General features: G+C 52.7%; 1 protein-coding gene across 1 annotated transcript; it reads right to left on the bottom strand.

Moving 5' to 3' along the window:
• Window positions 1–1,109: 1,109 nt before the first annotated feature.
• Window positions 1,110–14,117, bottom strand: LOC149439287 (CCR4-NOT transcription complex subunit 1-like; the record flags this gene model as incomplete). Its single annotated transcript, XM_089659236.1, has 5 exons — window positions 14,017–14,117; window positions 5,716–5,972; window positions 3,830–3,937; window positions 1,277–1,375; window positions 1,110–1,178 (listed from the first exon to the last, which is right to left on the bottom strand). Coding segments are annotated over exons 2-5 (378 nt in total), but the record flags the coding sequence as incomplete, so codon positions are not given.
• Between the last annotated feature and the right edge of the window lie 3,418 nt (window positions 14,118–17,535).

Raw genomic sequence — 17,535 nt, 5'->3', positions numbered from 1 at the left:
GAGAAAAATTACCTGTTTGAAAAATTTTCTCTCAAATTGTTTGCACTTTGTTTATAGTGCAAAAAGGAAAGCGCCCAACGGCGATTAAATACCACCAAAAGAAAGCTCTATTTGTGAGAAAAAAAATTATAAAAATTTCATATGGGTACAATCTTGCATGACCACGCAATTATCAAAGTGCGACAGCGCTGAAAGTTGACCTGGTAAAGAAGGGGGTGCCCAGTAGGCAAGTGGTTAAAAGCAAGCATATCCACGTGGAAACAAAGCAAACAAGCGGCCGCACTTACAAAGATGGCCACCGGAGCAACATGGAACGGCGGCATGACGTCAGAAAGCGTTTCGTGCACATTCTCAAAGGGGATATGCTTGCTTTTAATTAAGTTAATAAAAGACTACATTATATACCTTCGTTTTTGGGCTCTGTGTGGTGAGCTCTCCTTTTTAGGACACATCATTGAAAGATCACATACCAGCCTGTGGAGGAGATATGCATACCTTGGAGGATTTTTTTACTACAAGCCTGGTTTACTTTAAGTCTGGTGAGTGCATAGTGGTGAAGGATTTCATTGATGTTTTTTTTCCCCACACTAGGATGTCACTTCAATAGATGATTGCGATTCATACAAACTATGGGTGCAGCTTTAATACTAAGGAGCACTTTTTTGCACTGAAGGATATTTGACTGAGGACTTTTGCATTCACTTGGACTTTTCAAAGTATTTTTCATTTATTTACTTATATATTTTCAGTATTGCACATTTATATTGTTTTGCTGAGTAACAACACATATTGGTTACTATACCAGACTGCATATGAATTTAGTGTTTTGATTTATAGTCACATAGCGCAGCACCCTTATTATGTTTAAATAAATTGCAGCCCCTTCTCCACCACGTACATTACATATGCCCCAGGCTCTTCATCACCAGAAACAGTTCTACGTATCCCATGCCCTTCTCCACTGGAGAATGTCACCATGCCCCCCCCAGGCCTTTCTCAATTGTATCGAATGTTACATGTCTCAGGCCCTCTAGGGGTAGAGCCCTTAACGAAAACCTGTTTACTGAATACGGCAGAACACTAAAATTATTTCTGGACAGTTCACTTACCTCCTGAACTTTGCTGAGCTTAAGAACTTTACTTAGCTGGGCAAAAAGGTGGGGGGATGGCTTCAGACTCTAAAACAGAGGAAAAGCCAGACATGAAGACAAGATGAGAAGAGGCTCATGAAGAATATTACAACAGTAAACTTAAAACACCAAGTCTCCACACTGACCTTCTGATAGTGCAATGGATTGTCAATGGCGTACGAGAGGGTGGAGATGAAGTTGGGCTTGGTGATCAGTGATGCACACTCCTGAATCAGAAACTGGGTCTGTAGGAAAAACAGAGTAGCAAGTAAAAACAAGGTTAGTGTAATGTTGTCATGGAACTAAAGTTCCCATCACAAACAGCAAGCAGTTAGGCTTTTTACTGCAGAAGAGACATCGAATGTGAGCAATAAATTACACCTATTTGCCTGCTCCCTGGTTTTACCAGCTATGTAAACTGAGGTACACATGCATGCGCACCTCAGCTTACATGGCCGGCATGGTCCCTGTGTGCAGGGATTCCAGTCTCCTGCATATGCCAATGAAGACGGTCAAAGACCAGCACCCAGCAGATGTATGGAGACTTTTGATGGGAAGATAAATTTAGCTCCGGATTAAGCCGACACTGAAATCACACAACCATCATACTGCGACAATTACCCAACACTGCACAGAACATGGAGCCTCCCTGTGCCAGGTTTGATGCATACAGGGAGAATACAGATAATTACACCAGACATATATAGCGTTTATTCGTATCATATATATATATATATATATATATATATATATATATATATATATATATATATATATATATATATATATATATATATATACACACACACATATACACATACACACACACAGTGGGGATCGAACGTTTGGGCACCCCAGCTAAAAATTTGTATTAATGTGCATAAAGAAGCCAAGGAAAGATGGAAAAATCTCCAAAAGGATTCAAATTACAGATTAGACATTCTTATAATATGTCAACAAAAGTTAGATTTTATTTCCATCATTTACACTTTCAAAATAACAGAAAACAAAAAAATGGCGTCTGCAAAAGTTTGGGCACCCTGCAGAGTTAATATCTTGTACTGCCCCCTTTGGCAAGTATCACAGCTTGTAAACGCTTTTTGTAGCCAGCCAAGAGTCTTTCAATTCTTGTTTGAGGTATCTTTGCCCATTCTTCCTTACAAAAGTCTTCCAGTTCTTTGAGATTTCTGGGCTGTCTGTCACGCACTGCTCTTAAGGTCAATCCATAGATTTTCAATTGTGTTGAGGTCAGGAGATTGTGAAGGCCATGGCAAAACCTTCAGTTTACGCCTCTTGATGTAATCCCCCGTGGATGTCGAGGTGTGTTTAGGATCATTATCCATTTGTAGAAGCCATCCTCTCTTTAACTTCAGCTTTTTCACAGACGGCATCAAGTTACCAAAATTTGCTGAAATTTGATTGAATCCATTTTTCCTTCTACTCGTGAGATGTTCCCTGTGCCACTGGCTGCAACACAACCCCAAAGCATGATTGATCCAACCCCATGCTTAACAGTTGGACAGAGGTTCTTTTCATTAAATTTTGTGCCCCTTCTTCTCCAAACGTACCTTTGCTCATTCCGGCCAAAAAGTTCAATTTTAACCTCATCGGTCCACAGAACTTGTTTCCAAAATGCATCAGGCTTGTCTATATGTTCATTTGCAAAGTTCAAACGATGATTTTTGTGGTGAGGACGTAGAAGAGGTTTTCTTCTGATGACTCTTCCATGAAGACCATATTTGTACAAGTATCTCTTTATAGTGGAATAGTGTACCACAACTCCAGTGTCTGCCAGATCTTTCTGGAGGGATCGTGCTGTCAAACGTGGGTTTTGAATTGTTTTTCTCACAATCCTGCGAGCTGTTCTGTCTGATATTTTTCTTGGTCTTCCAGATCTTGCTTTAACTTCCACTGTTCTTGATGACTGCCATTTCTTAATTACATTCCGAACAGAGGATATTGACATCTGAAAACGCTTTGCTATCTTCTTATAGCCTTCTCCAGCTTTGTGAGCATCAACTATTTTCAGTTTTCTAGACAACTGCTTAGAAGAACCCATGGTGCTGATTGTTGGGGCAAGGTCAGATGAGTCTGGGCATTTAAAACCTTTGAGATTGACATCACCTGGTCTTCCAAGACGATGATTGAGAACAATCCATGACACTGGCAGGTCTCAGCTTTGCAAAGGGGGCAGTGCATGCTATAAATTCTGCAGGGTGCCCAAACTTTTGCAGACGCCATTTTTTTGTTTTCTGTTATTTTGAAAGTGTAAATGATAGAAATAAAATCTAACTTTTGTTGACATATTATAAGAATGTCTAATCTGTAATTTGATGCCTTTTGGAGATTTTTCCATCTTTCCTTGGCTTCTTTATGCACATTAAGACAAATTTTTAGCTGGGGTGCCCAAACGTTCGATCCCCACTGTGTGTATATATATATATATATATATATATATATATACACATACACACACACACACCTAGTCCTTTTGGGGGGGGGGGGGCTGAACACAACCAGAATTCTGGAGCATGGACAGCACTTATTGAAACACCTTTACTTCTGAAATATCTGCAGCTGAGTAGTGTAAATAAGGAGACATCGCCACTTTCCAAAAACATTGGTTCACTCCAAATTTACCTCACAGCAGACAACATCCCACTAATCTCCCCCAAAATGGACACCTGAAGATCTCTTACCTGGTGAAAATCTTTACCGCTGCTTTTACCATCGCCACTGAAATCCACATGTGAGAATAGGCAGCGTAACAAGTGTCTGTCTGCCTCCGGTCCGTGCCGATTCACAATCTAGGCAGAAGAGGAAACATTCGATATTACAGAAGGCTCACTAGAAAAGCGTTTTAATGCTTTGGGGGCCAAGCGCATGTAGCATTTGGTCCTGGAAAAATCCAGCCTGCCGTTGATAAGCAGCGCCACAGATTTGTGGGCGATAGTGCTTGTCTCTGGTAGCAGGGGCCACTCTGGAAACCGGCACGGTCATTCATAAAGATAACAGTCTGGTGCTCTGAGTGCATCTGCCTTTACACGTACACAGCAGTGGTCAAAGGATCACAACTCCGCAGCACTGAGTGATCTATCACTTTATAAAATTAACAAGTAGTATTATAAAGCCGTTTCATACAAGGTACCGGTCCCGATATTGCTGATTGTTTATACATAAAAGCACTGTGGGGCTGTGTGATCCATTGCCTGGGCTAAATATCTGTACAAGTACCAGCAGAGAGATCACTCAGAGCTGTGTAATCTTTTACTGTTATGAATTATCAGTTCTGTAAAAACAGTCCACTAAAAAAAGGGGGTATGCTCAGCGCTGGCTGTACCTCCGGCAACAGAACACCCTAAATCTGGGCTTAAGAATAGTGTGAAGGCACAGCTAGCTAAAGAGAGGGGCTTACTGATCCGAACAGGACCATATGGTATAAGCAACTTGAAGAGGGCAAGGGGGAGAGAGAGAGAGAAAAAAAAAAAAAAAAAAAAAAACGAACAAAAAAAACAAACACATTCTATGATCCAGTAAACTCAAAGGGAACATCATCCATTTGCAGCTGTCATGAGTTAGGAAACCGAGCGAGACCAAGGAAGCGATGCCGCTCCCATCCGCAGGTCAGCTACACATCAGTCCGGACGCTGTGAACCAAAGACCATCCATCAGTGCCCTTTGTGTTCATCAATTTGAGTATAATTCCTTCTGGTTTATAATAAAGTGAGTGGCGTGTTACTACACTACGGAGTTTGCGCTGCCTTCCCCCCCCCCCCCCCCTTGCCGTTTGTTTTTTGACAGGTGGAGTCCCTCCTCCTTTGACGACAGCTGCACCAGTCTTGCTCCTCATGGACTCCTGTCTAGGTTAACCACTTCAAACCGGACTATAGCCGAATGACGGCATCATATGAAGTCCTCCCAGAACGCGCCCCCAGCGGCACGCACCAGACACTGCCTGTGATCAGCTGTGTTCTACGGACACAGCTGATCACATGACAAGGTAAAAGGCAAATCACAGCGGCCTTTTACCACGTGATCAATGACAGCTGATCACAAAGTAAATACAGTTGCAGGTTATCGGCAGCACTTTCCTCATGTTGTCACAGTGTAAGGAAAGTACTGCCAATAACTGGCAATTGTCACAGAGGACATCTGCACTGATTATCAGTGCCACCCCAAAAGTACCCATCACTACTGCCCATCAGTGCCACCTCATCAATTCCCATCAGTGCAGCCTATAAGTGCAAAGTGATGGCCATCAGTGCAGTCTCATCAACACACATCAGTGAAGGAGAAAATGAACCGGTTTGCAAAATTTTATAATAGAAACAAAGAAAAACTTTTCAAACTTTTTGCTTTTTTTGTTTATAGTGCAAAAAATTAAAAACCCAGTGGCGATTAAATACCAAAAGGAGAATTCTCATTAAATTTCTCAAAAGACAGGTACCAGTATTAATTAGCCAATCACTGTCTTCTCTGAACAACACTTCAGGGATCACATAAGGTACAACATCCTCCATCTGGGTACTTCTATTAGTGAGAATCTTACTGTGCCATCAGCAGCCTGGCTGTCGACTCCACTTACATGTTGTATTTCCAGCTGGCTGGCCCGGTAGTTTTTCTTCGTTAAGTTGTCCACAAGGTAGCTGATTTGAGACAAGGCCAGCGAAAGCGAGTCAAGATTCATTGCTGGTTGGGGCGGAAGCAGGCGGCCGAGCCCGGCGCAAAATCACCATTATTCCCCTTTGGTCTCTGCAGACAGGTTAATTTCTTTAAATGAGCCAATTTCTGAGCTGTGTGAACAGGATCTTCAGCCTGTTCTACCGGCCAGAAACATGGCACCTGCAAAAGAGACAAGAATGAAGTGTTGTGCGAGTACCATTCCTCCTACATTGCACAGTCCTAGGAGTGGTTAATATTGTCATTGTGATAGGCAGTACATAACACCAAAACTGCCATACCTGGAACACCCTGTGAGCCCGGGCAACAGGACAGTATTTCACCATTCAGTATTACCTACCTATAGTACACACAGTAAGCCCTGACCCCAACACATACAGACACACACAGCCAGCCCCGACCCATGACCCCAACACACAGCCCCGATCCGTGACCCCGACACAAACAGCCAGCCTGCCCCGACCCATGACCACGACACACAGCCAGCCCCGACCCGTGACCACGACACACACACACAGCCAGCCCCGCGACACACACAGCCAGCTAGCCCCGTGACCGCGGCACGCACACACACACAGCCAGCCCCGTGACCGCGGCACGCACACACACACAGCCAGCCCCGTGACCGCGGCACGCACACACACACAGCCAGCCCCGTGACCGCGGCACGCACACACACACAGCCAGCCCCGTGACCGCGGCACGCACACACAGCCAGCCCCGTGACCGCGGCACGCACACACAGCCAGCCCCGTGACCGCGGCACGCACACACAGCCAGCCCCGTGACCGCGGCACGCACACACAGCCAGCCCCGTGACCGCGGCACGCACACACAGCCAGCCCCGTGACCGCGGCACGCACACACAGCCAGCCCCGTGACCGCGGCACGCACACACAGCCAGCCCCGTGACCGCGGCACGCACACACAGCCAGCCCCGTGACCGCGGCACGCACACACAGCCAGCCCCGTGACCGCGGCACGCACACACAGCCAGCCCCGTGACCGCGGCACGCACACACAGCCAGCCCCGTGACCGCGGCACGCACACACAGCCAGCCCCGTGACCGCGGCACGCACACACAGCCAGCCCCGTGACACACACAGCCAGCCCCGACCCGTGACCCTGACCACACACAACCAGCCTGCCCCGACATATATATACACACACAGCCAGCCGGCCCCGACCGGTGACCGCGACACACACAGCCGGCCCCGACCGGTGACCGCGACACACACACACAGCCGGCCCCGACCGGTGACCGCGACACACACACACAGCCGACCGCGATACACACACACAGCCGGCCCCGACCGGTGACCGCGACACACACACACAGCCGGCCCCGACCGGTGACCGCGACACACACACACAGTCGGCCCCGACCGGTGACCGCGACACACACACACAGCCGGCCCCGACCGGTGACCGCGACACACACACACACAGCCGGCCCCGACCGGTGACCGCGACACACACACACACAGCCGGCCCCGACCGGTGACCGCGACACACACACACAGCCGACCGCGACACACGCACACAGCCGGCCGTGACCGCGACACACACGCACACAGCCGGCCGTGACCGCGACACACACACAGCCGGCCCGACACACACAGAGCCAGCCCCGACCCGTGACCGCGACACACACAGAGCCGGCCCCGACCCGTGACCGCGACACACACAGAGCCGGCCCCGACCCGTGACCGCGACACACACACACAGCCGGCCCCGACCGTGACCGCGACACACACACACAGCCGGCCCCGACCGGTGACCGCGACACACACACACAGCCGGCCCCGACCGGTGACCGCGACACACACACACAGCCGGCCCCGACCGGTGACCGCGACACACACACACACAGCCGGCCCCGACCGGTGACCGCGACACACACACACAGCCGGCCCCGACCGGTGACCGCGACACACACACACAGCCGGCCCCGACCGGTGACCGCGACACACACACACAGCCGGCCCCGACCGGTGACCGCGACACACACACACAGCCGGCCGTGACACACGCACACAGCCGGCCGTGACACACGCACACAGCCGGCCGTGACACACGCACACAGCCGGCCGTGACACACGCACACAGCCGGCCGTGACACACGCACACAGCCGGCCGTGACACACGCACACAGCCGGCCGTGACACACGCACACAGCCGGCCGTGACCGCGACACACACAGAGCCAGCCCCGACCGCGACACACACAGAGCCAACCCCGACCCGTGACCGCGACACACACAGAGCCAGCCCCGACCCGTGACCGCGACACACACAGAGCCAGCCCCGACCCGTGACCGCGACACACACAGAGCCAGCCCCGACCCGTGTCCGCGACACACACAGAGCCAGCCCCGACCCGTGTCCGCGACACACACAGAGCCAGCCCCGACCCGTGTCCGCGACACACACAGAGCCAGCCCCGACCCGTGTCCGCGACACACACAGAGCCAGCCCCGACCCGTGTCCGCGACACACACAGAGCCAGCCCCGACCCGTGTCCGCGACACACACAGAGCCAGCCCCGACCCGTGTCCGCGACACACACAGAGCCAGCCCCGACCCGTGACCGCGACACACACAGAGCCAGCCCCGACCCGTGACCGCGACACACACAGAGCCAGCCCCGACCCGTGACCGCGACACACACAGAGCCAGCCCCGACCCGTGACCGCGACACACACAGAGCCAGCCCCGACCCGTGACCGCGACACACACAGAGCCAGCCCCGACCATTGACCGCGACACACACAGAGCCAGCCCCGACCCGCGACACACACAGAGCCAGCCCCGACCCGCGACACACACAGAGCCAGCCCCGACCCGCGACACACACAGAGCCAGCCCCGACCCGTGACCGCGACACACACAGAGCCAGCCCCGACCCGTGTCCGCGACACACACAGAGCCAGCCCCGACCCGCGACACACACAGAGCCAGCCCCGACCCGTGACCGCGACACACACACAGCCAGCCCCGACCCGAGACCGCGACACACACACAGCCAACCCCGACCCGTGACCGCGACACACACACACAGCCAGCTCCGACCTGTGACCCCCAACACAGGCACACAGCCAGCCCTGACCAATGAACCCAAACACACCCAGCCCCGACCTATGACCCCAGAGACACACACAGAGACACACACAGCCAGCTCCGACCCATGACCCCAACACAGACACACAACCAGCCCTGACCAGTGACTCCAACACACACAGCCAGCTCCGACTTATGACCCCAACACACATAGCCAGCCCTGACCAATGACCCCAACACACATAGCCAGCCCTGACCATGACCCCCAATACAGACACTCATGGCCAGCCCCAAGACAGACACGCACGGCCAGCCCCGACCCATGACCCCAACACAGCCACACAGCCTACCCCAACACAGAAACACAGCCAGTCTTGACAAGTGACCCCAACACAGAGCCAGCCCCGGCCCACGACCCCCAATACAGACACGCATGGCCATCCCCGACCCACAATACAGACACGCATGGCCATCCCCGACCCACGACCCCAACACAAACACACAGCCAGCCCCGGCCCACGACCCCCAACACAGACACGCACGGCCAGCCCCGACCCACGACCCCCAACACAGACACACACGGCCAGCCCCAACACAGACAAGCACGGCCAGCCCCAACCCATGACCCCCAACACAGACACACACACACAGCCGGCCCCGAATCAATATCCCAGACCCATGACCCCAACACAGCCAGCCCGGACCCATGACTCCAGCACAGACACACACACACAGCCAGCCCCGACCCCGGCACAGACAGCCAGCCCCGACCCCGGCACAGACAGCCAGCCCCGACCCGACTCCGGCACAGACAGACAGCCTCGACCCTGGCACAGACAACCAGCACAGAAAGCCAGCCCCGACCCCTGAACCCAATACAAAAACAAAAAAAAGCCAGTCCTGACCACCATGGTCCCAACACAGACACCTCAGGGAGAAGCGCTTGCAGCACACAGTCTTGCAGCGCACAGTCCACTGAAGATCCGATCCACCCCAAAGGGAGGTCTGATCCGCCTCCAGAGAGGAGCAATCACAGCACACAGTCCACCATTAGATCAGACCCACCTGTAAGGAGGAACCACACACGGCACAACCTGCACGGTCTATAGGCCCAAGTACAGGCATCCTATCCATGCAATCCACAGGAAGATAACTTCTACAGATAAGGCCAGCCACCCCTCCCCCGACACAATGCACCATCCCATCAGCACTTCACAACACTAGAGTCAGGGATGACCATGATCCTACACTAGAAGGGGGGGGGGGTGGAGATTACCAGAATCAAGGGGTTGGGGGATGAACATGGCCCTACCAGGGGGAAAGATGACCTCCAGCAAAATACCCCCACCACCTCCACAATTCACTTTAGATGGAGCTGGAAGAGGTAATATGTCTGTGACCCTGCTGGTGAGGAACCCCTCACTTCCTGTCTCTGTGTCACCTGTATAAGGAAAGGGGGAAGAAGTTGTCACCGGGACAGGAAGAGCCATTCTCACTGTTCTAATTAGTCCCACAGACTAGTCATTTCCATCCCCCCCCCGCTTTCCAATGACGTATATCCATCTACCACCACTCCACACCCTGAAGGGAGAATCTCCATCTGCCAAACACCAACCGCCTCCTCCTGTCACCCCACCCCCCAAGAAAGGAGCACCTCCTCCTGTCAACCCCCCACCTGAGGAGAGGAGCATCTCCTCCTGTCAACCCCCCTCCCCCCCCAAAAAATGAAGCACCTCCTCCTGTCACCCCCCCCCCAAAATGAAGCACTTCCTCCTGTCAACCCTCCCCCCCCACACACCAATAGGGGGCACCTCCCCTCAAAAAGGGAGCACCTCCTCCCGTCACCCCCCAAGAAGTGAGCACCTTGTCCTGTCCCCCCGCCAGAGGGTAGGAGCACCTCCTGTCAGCCCCACCCCCTCAAGAGGGGAGCACCTCCTCCTGTCACCCCTCAAAGGGAAGAAGCAGCTCCTGTCAGCCCCACCCCCTCAAGGGAGCCCCTCCTCCTGTCACCCCTCAAAAAGAGAGCACCTTCTCCCATACCACTCAAGGGAGCACCATCTCCCTTCACTCCCCCCCCCTCAAGAAGGGAGCACCTTCTCCTGTCACCCTACCCCCCCCCCCCCTCAAGAAGGGAGCACCTTCTCCCTTCACCCTACCCCCCCCCCCTCAAGAAGGGAGCACCTTCTCCCTTCACCCCCCCCCCCCTCAAGAAGGGAGCACCTTCTCCCTTCACCCCCCCCCCTCAAGAAGGGAGCACCTTCTCCCTTCACCCCCCCCCCTCAAGAAGGGAGCACCTTCTCCCTTCACCCCCCCCCCCCCAAGAAGGGAGCACCTTCTCCCTTCACCCCCCCCCCCCCCCAAGAAGGGAGCACCTTCTCCCTTCACCCCCCCCCCTCAAGAAGGGAGCACCTTCTCCCTTCACCCCCCCCCCTCAAGAAGGGAGCACCTTCTCCCTTCACCCCCCCCTCAAGAAGGGAGCACCTTCTCCCTTCCCCCCCCCCCCTCAAGAAGGGAGCACCTTCTCCCTTCCCCCCCCCTCAAGAAGGGAGCACCTTCTCCCTTCCCCCCCCCTCAAGAAGGGAGCACCTTCTCCCTTCCCCCCCCCCCTCAAGAAGGGAGCACCTTCTCCCTCCCCCCCCCCTCAAGAAGGGAGCACCTTCTCCCTTCACCCTTCCCCCCCCTCCCTCAAGAAGGGAGCACCTTCTCCCTTCACCCTCCCCCTCAAGAAGGGAGCACCTTCTCCCTTCACCCTCCCCCCCCCCCTCAAGAAGGGAGCACCTTCACCCTCCCCACACCCCCAAGAAGGAAGCACCTCCTCCCTTCACCCTCCCCACACCCCCAAGAAGGAAGCACCTCCTGCCTTCACCCTCCCCACCCCCTCAAGAAGGGAGCACCTCCTCCCGTCACCCCCTCAAGAAGGGAGCACCTCCCCCCATCATCACCACCACCTTCCTCAAGACGGAAACACCTTCTCCCGTCACCTTCCCCCAGAAGGGGCACCTTCTCCCGTCACACCCCCCCCGCAGAAGGGAACACCTTGAGCAGTCACCCGCCCCCTCCCCAAGGAGGGAGCACCTCCTCCTGTCACTCCTCCCTCCCTGAACAAGGGAGCGCCTTCTCCCGTCACCTCCACCCCCTCAAGAAGGGAACACCTTCCACACCCCCCAAGAAAGAGGGAGCACCATGTCTTGTCACCCTCCCCTGAAAAAGAGAGCACCTTCTCCCATCACACCCCCCCTCAAGTAGGGAGCACTTCCTACCATCACCCCCCTCAAGTAGGGAGCACTTCCTACCATCACCCCCCTCAAGTAGGGAGCACCTCCTCCTGTCACACCCCCCCCCCCCCCCCCAAGAAGGTTGCACCTCCTCCCGTCACCCCCCCCCAAAGAAGGAAGCACCTCCTCCCGTCACCCCCCCCCCAAAGAAGGAAGCACCTCCTCCCGTCACCCCCCCCCAAAGAAGGAAGCACCTCCTCCCGTCACCCCCCCCCCAAAGAAGGAAGCACCTCCTCCCGTCACCCCCCCCCCCCAAAGAAGGAAGCACCTCCTCCCGTCACCCCCCCCCCCCCAAAGAAGGAAGCACCTCCTCCCGTCACCCCCCCCCCCCCAAAGAAGGAAGCACCTCCTCCCGTCACCCCCCCCCCCAAAGAAGGAAGCACCTCCTCCCGTCACCCCCCCCCCCAAAGAAGGAAGCACCTCCTCCCGTCACCCCCCCCCCCCAAAGAAGGAAGCACCTCCTCCCGTCACCCCCCCCCCCCAAAGAAGGAAGCACCTCCTCCCGTCACCCCCCCCCCCCCAAAGAAGGAAGCACCTCCTTCCGTCACCCCCCCCCCAAAGAAGGAAGCACCTCCTTCCGTCACCCCCCCCCAAAGAAGGAAGCACCTCCTCCCGTCACCCCCACCCCCCAAAGAAGGAAGCACCTCCTCCCGTCACCCCCCCCCCAAAGAAGGAAGCACCTCCTCCCGTCACCCCCCCCCCAAAGAAGGAAGCACCTCCTCCCGTCACCCCCCCCAAAGAAGGAAGCACCTCCTCCCGTCACCCCCCCCAAAGAAGGAAGCACCTTCTCCTGTCACCCTCCCCAAAGAAGGAAGCACCTTCTCCTGTCACCCTCCCCTGAAGAAGGGAGCACCTCCCCCTGTCAACCCCTTAAGAAGGGAGCACCTCCTCCTGTCACCCCCCCCAAAAAAGGGAGCACCACCCTCCCCCCCAAAAAAAGAAGGGAGCACCACCCCCCTCCCCATTAGGAGGAAGCTCCTCCTGTCACCTCACACACTCCCTGTTCTGGGCCTATCTCCCCCCTCAATCTATGAGGCCCCATCTGTCTCCCCTCCCACATAGACGTGCCTTGTGACGGGACACCAGGCCCGACCCCTAGGTCTACCTCGGGGTCCCAGTGCAGTGACAGGCCCAGTTCCACGTACAATGGGCCCCCAGCTGGAAGGTGATAACGGCAGTGTTGGGGGCCCTGGCTGAGTTATGTGAAGGGCTCCGTCCTCACCTGTGGCGGCCCCCCCGCAGCCTCCTCCCTCCCCGATGAATGTAAGGAATTATGTTCGGTGTCGGTCTCCGCGCTCGCCCCCGCTCCTCGCTTCCCGGTGCTGTCCGTTTGTTTTTACACAAAATGGCGCCGCTCCACGCTCGCTCCCGTCGCGGCCTTCTCCTCCCCGCTCCTATTTCCCCCAGGCTCCGCCCCTCGACCTCGCTGGGCAGCAAGACCTACCAATCAGCAACCGGAGGCGAACGAATACGTACACATGACGAAAAGACGCCGCGGACGGGCGCGCTCCTGAGCCATGACTAGGAAATCATCCAATGAATAAGTGAGAGGATGTCTCCGCCCCTCACCTTTACACCTATCAGATTGCAGCTCGAACGGCAGCCACCAGTGCTTTCTCACATACTTCCTCTAGGTCGTACCACTGTATGAGGGGGAGGCGAGAGAAGGGAGCGACCACCATGACCCCGGCCCAGGGAACCGAAGATACGTCTCTTCATCCGGCATACGTCACTACCTGCTCTGCAGCCGCCTCTATCAGAATCGCCCGTCTACTTCCCCTCACGTAATAGTATGGTCAGATGCGCCACCTGCTATCACGTGGTACATTCCCACCACCTCGGCGTATGTGGGTGATGGTACACTCTGTTACCTGGGTCGAAGGAGCTGCTTTGTCCCTTCTGGGCTGCGATTGGTGGAGCTGGAGCCCGGTGATGACCTTCTGCCCAACCAGGCCTCGTTGTACAGTGTGAGGGAATGTGCAGCTGCCAAAAGGGAAAGCACGTGACCCCAATCACACCCTCCTCCCCCTACTGGCTGACCAATATAGCTTCCTCATAGAATTATATTGTTTTCAAACAGCGCCATCTATGGTGTATCTGTAAAAGGCATGGAAGTTGCCAACAGGTTTCAGGTCTCACCGTCCACCTTCTCCAGCGCTCACCCTCCTCTGGCCTCACCGTCCACCTTCACCGAGAGTCGCCCTCCTCGGGCCGCGCCGTCCACCTTCAGCATAGTTCACATTCCCCCTTCTTCAGGGCTTACAGTCCTACTTTATCATGGTTCACATTCCTCCTTCAGGACTCACAGTCCCCGTTCATCATGATTCACATTCCTTACATCTCAAGGCTCGCAGTCCCCTTCCTCAAAGCTTACAGTCCATCTTCATTATACGTCCCACAGTCCACTTTTATCAGGAGTCATGCGTCTCCTTTTTCAGGGCTCACAGTCCCGTTCATCAAAGTGCATAGTCCCACATCATCAGGGCTCAGAGTCCTACTTCATCATGGTTCACATTCCACCCTCCTCAGGTCTCACAGCTCACCTTCATCAGGACTAACAATCCTTCCTCAGGGCTCACACTCCTACTTCATCATGGTTTGCCCTCCTCAGGTCTCAACAGTCCACCTTCATCATTGTTCACACTCCTTCCATCACAAGTGTCACAGTCCTTCCTCAGGACTCACAGTCCCCTTCCTCAAAGCTTACAGCCCTACTTCTTTATAGGTCACACCCCACCCTCCTCAGGTCTCACAATTCACCTTCATCAGGACTCATACTTCACCTTTTTCAGGGCTCACAGTCCCCTTGCATCATAGTTCACATTCCTCCTTCTTCAGGGCTCACAGTCCTACTTTATCATGGTTCAGTCCTCCTTCTTCAGGACTCGCAGTCCTTCTTCAGGACTCGCAGTCCCCCTTCATCATGATTCACACTCCTTCCATTTCACAGCTTACAGTCCTGCTTCATCATAGCTCACACTCCACCCTCCTCAGATCCCATGGTCCACCTTCGTCAGGACTCATGCTTCTCCTTTTTCAGGGCTCACAGTCCCCCCTTCATCAAAGTGCATAGTCCCACATCATCAGGGCTCACAGTTCTACTTCATTATAGTTCACATTCCGCCCTCCTTAGGTCACTCAGCTCACCATCAGGTCTTGCAGTCCGTCCTTAGGGCTCACAGTCCCACTTCATCATGGTTCACATTACACCCTCATCAGGATCAGGACAATTCTCGGTCCCCCAACATACTCTTTCACATTCCAGCAGTGGACTGTGCGTTAGCATTCTCCCACGCAATGAAGGGCTATGGTCCCTGATCAGGTAGGTAAAAGTGCTGTACCCAGTAACCCTACACAGAAATGAGGTTAACCCTTTTGCTGCCAGAGTAGTCTTTGCACAAGTTTAGAAAAAAATCATGTTAGGCCTAAAGATTACATAAAACCCCCAAACATTATATATCCTCTGAAAGCAGGCACCCTAGAGAATAAAATAGTGGTAGTTCCAATTTTTTTATGTTGCACGATATTACCGCAAAGGTCTAGGAAACAACAGTTCAGAAAAAAAAAAACAACACACTAAAGTGAATTTTAGGGCAAACAAATGCAATACATTTCCCTACATTTTTGGTAAACAAAACGAGGTTGCACCAAGTAAATAGATACCAAACATGTCAAACCTTAGATTTTTGTGTGCCTGTGAGATGGCGACAAACTTCAGTACCCCATATTTTCTATAGGCGACACTTCAAAAGCCCCTACAGCTCCATCAGCTTAGTGTTGCGAAGGAGGTCTGGTGCTAGAATTATTGCTCTCACTCCAGTTTGCGCAGCAATGTGTAACGTGTATTACAATCAACGTTTTCACACATAGGTGCCCCGACGCATATGTTTACGTGTATGTGTGGGGATCACCCAAAAAATTTTTGGGGGTGGGGTTTTTGGGGATGTTACGTGCTTGGGTGTAACTTTTTTTTTTTTGCAATAAAAAAAAAAAAAGTTTACTTACCTTTTTTTTTTTTCTCCATCACATAGGGAACACAAAGGCTGAACGTGGAATCATTTTCTTAACCTTTTCACTACCCCCTCCTCTTAAGTATTTCTCGGTTCCATTGTATCTCTGTGACTGTATATTAACCCTTCCACCTCCTCCCTCTGTGTAGGACTTTTTTGCACAGTATCTAGTATCTTGTTTTACCCCCCTTTTAATAGCAACACATTTCTTCATTTCCCCAAAAATTTGGAGGCATCTACTTTCCAAAAAGAGGTCATTTTTATAACTTTCGTACTGTCCTGACATTTTCACTTTCACAGAAAATAACTGAAATAGTTTTTGTTCCTTTATATAGTACAAAAAAAAAATAATACGCACGCCATAACATTCTGGCCATTAACAGGTGAAGTGACTAACTTTGATTATCTCATGAAATGGCTGGGCATCAGAACAAGACCACAGAGCAATGGAAGGAAGGTGCCTGGTCTGGTGAATCATGTTTTCTTTTACATCATGTGGGTGGTCAGATGCGTATGCATTGCTTACCTGGGAAAGAGATGGCACCAGGATGCAGGATGGGAAGAAGACAAGCAAGCTGAGGCAGTGTGATACTTTGAACGATGTTCTGTTGGGAAACTTTGGGTCGTGCCATTCATGTGGATGTTATTTTAACACGTACCACCTATCTAAACATCAATTGTTGACAAAGTATACACCCCTTCATGGAAATGGTATTCACTGATGGCAATGGGCAGCAGGACAATGCACCCTACCACAGTACAAAAATGGTTCAAGAACGGTTTGAGGGACACAATACGTTTGAGGTGTTGATTTGGCCTCCAAATTCTCCAGATCTCAATTCAATCAAGCATCTGTGGATATGCTAAAAAAAACAAGTCTAATTCACAGAGGCTCCACCTCATAACTAAGAGGACAAAGGATCTGCCTTGGTGCCACATACCACAGCATACATTCAGAGGTCTAGTGAAGTTATGCCATAACTGGTTATGGTGGATGGTTATAATGTTATGGCTGGTTGGGGTATATTAATAGAAAAAAATTGATTAAATATCACCAAAAGAAGCTCGGTCTCAAAAGATGTAGCAGAATAATTGTCAAACGATCAGCACTAAAAACCTGCACAATAAGCTGGACAGGAAGGGGGGGTTACAGGCTGGCAGGGACATGGTTGGGCAACAATCTAATATCTGACACACTTTTATTTCTGAGTCTAAGCTGACAAAGATTTTGGAGCCAACAACCTAATGACAAAAAATAAGATGGAGTAGATTTCACTGAATGTTATTTATACAGAGAGGGGACCCCGTATCTGAGGAATATAGAGGGGTTGCTGTGTGTAGATTGGAAGAAAAGGGACCCCCATGTCAGAGGAATAAAGA

Source organism: Staurois parvus, unplaced genomic scaffold (assembly GCF_062004578.1).
Source record: "Staurois parvus isolate SC_StPar_1 unplaced genomic scaffold, SC_StPar_1.0 ptg001136l, whole genome shotgun sequence".
Lineage (NCBI taxonomy): Eukaryota > Metazoa > Chordata > Amphibia > Anura > Ranidae > Staurois > Staurois parvus.
Note: the sequence above shows the minus strand (reverse complement) of the source record. Positions and strands in the feature narration are given on the sequence as shown.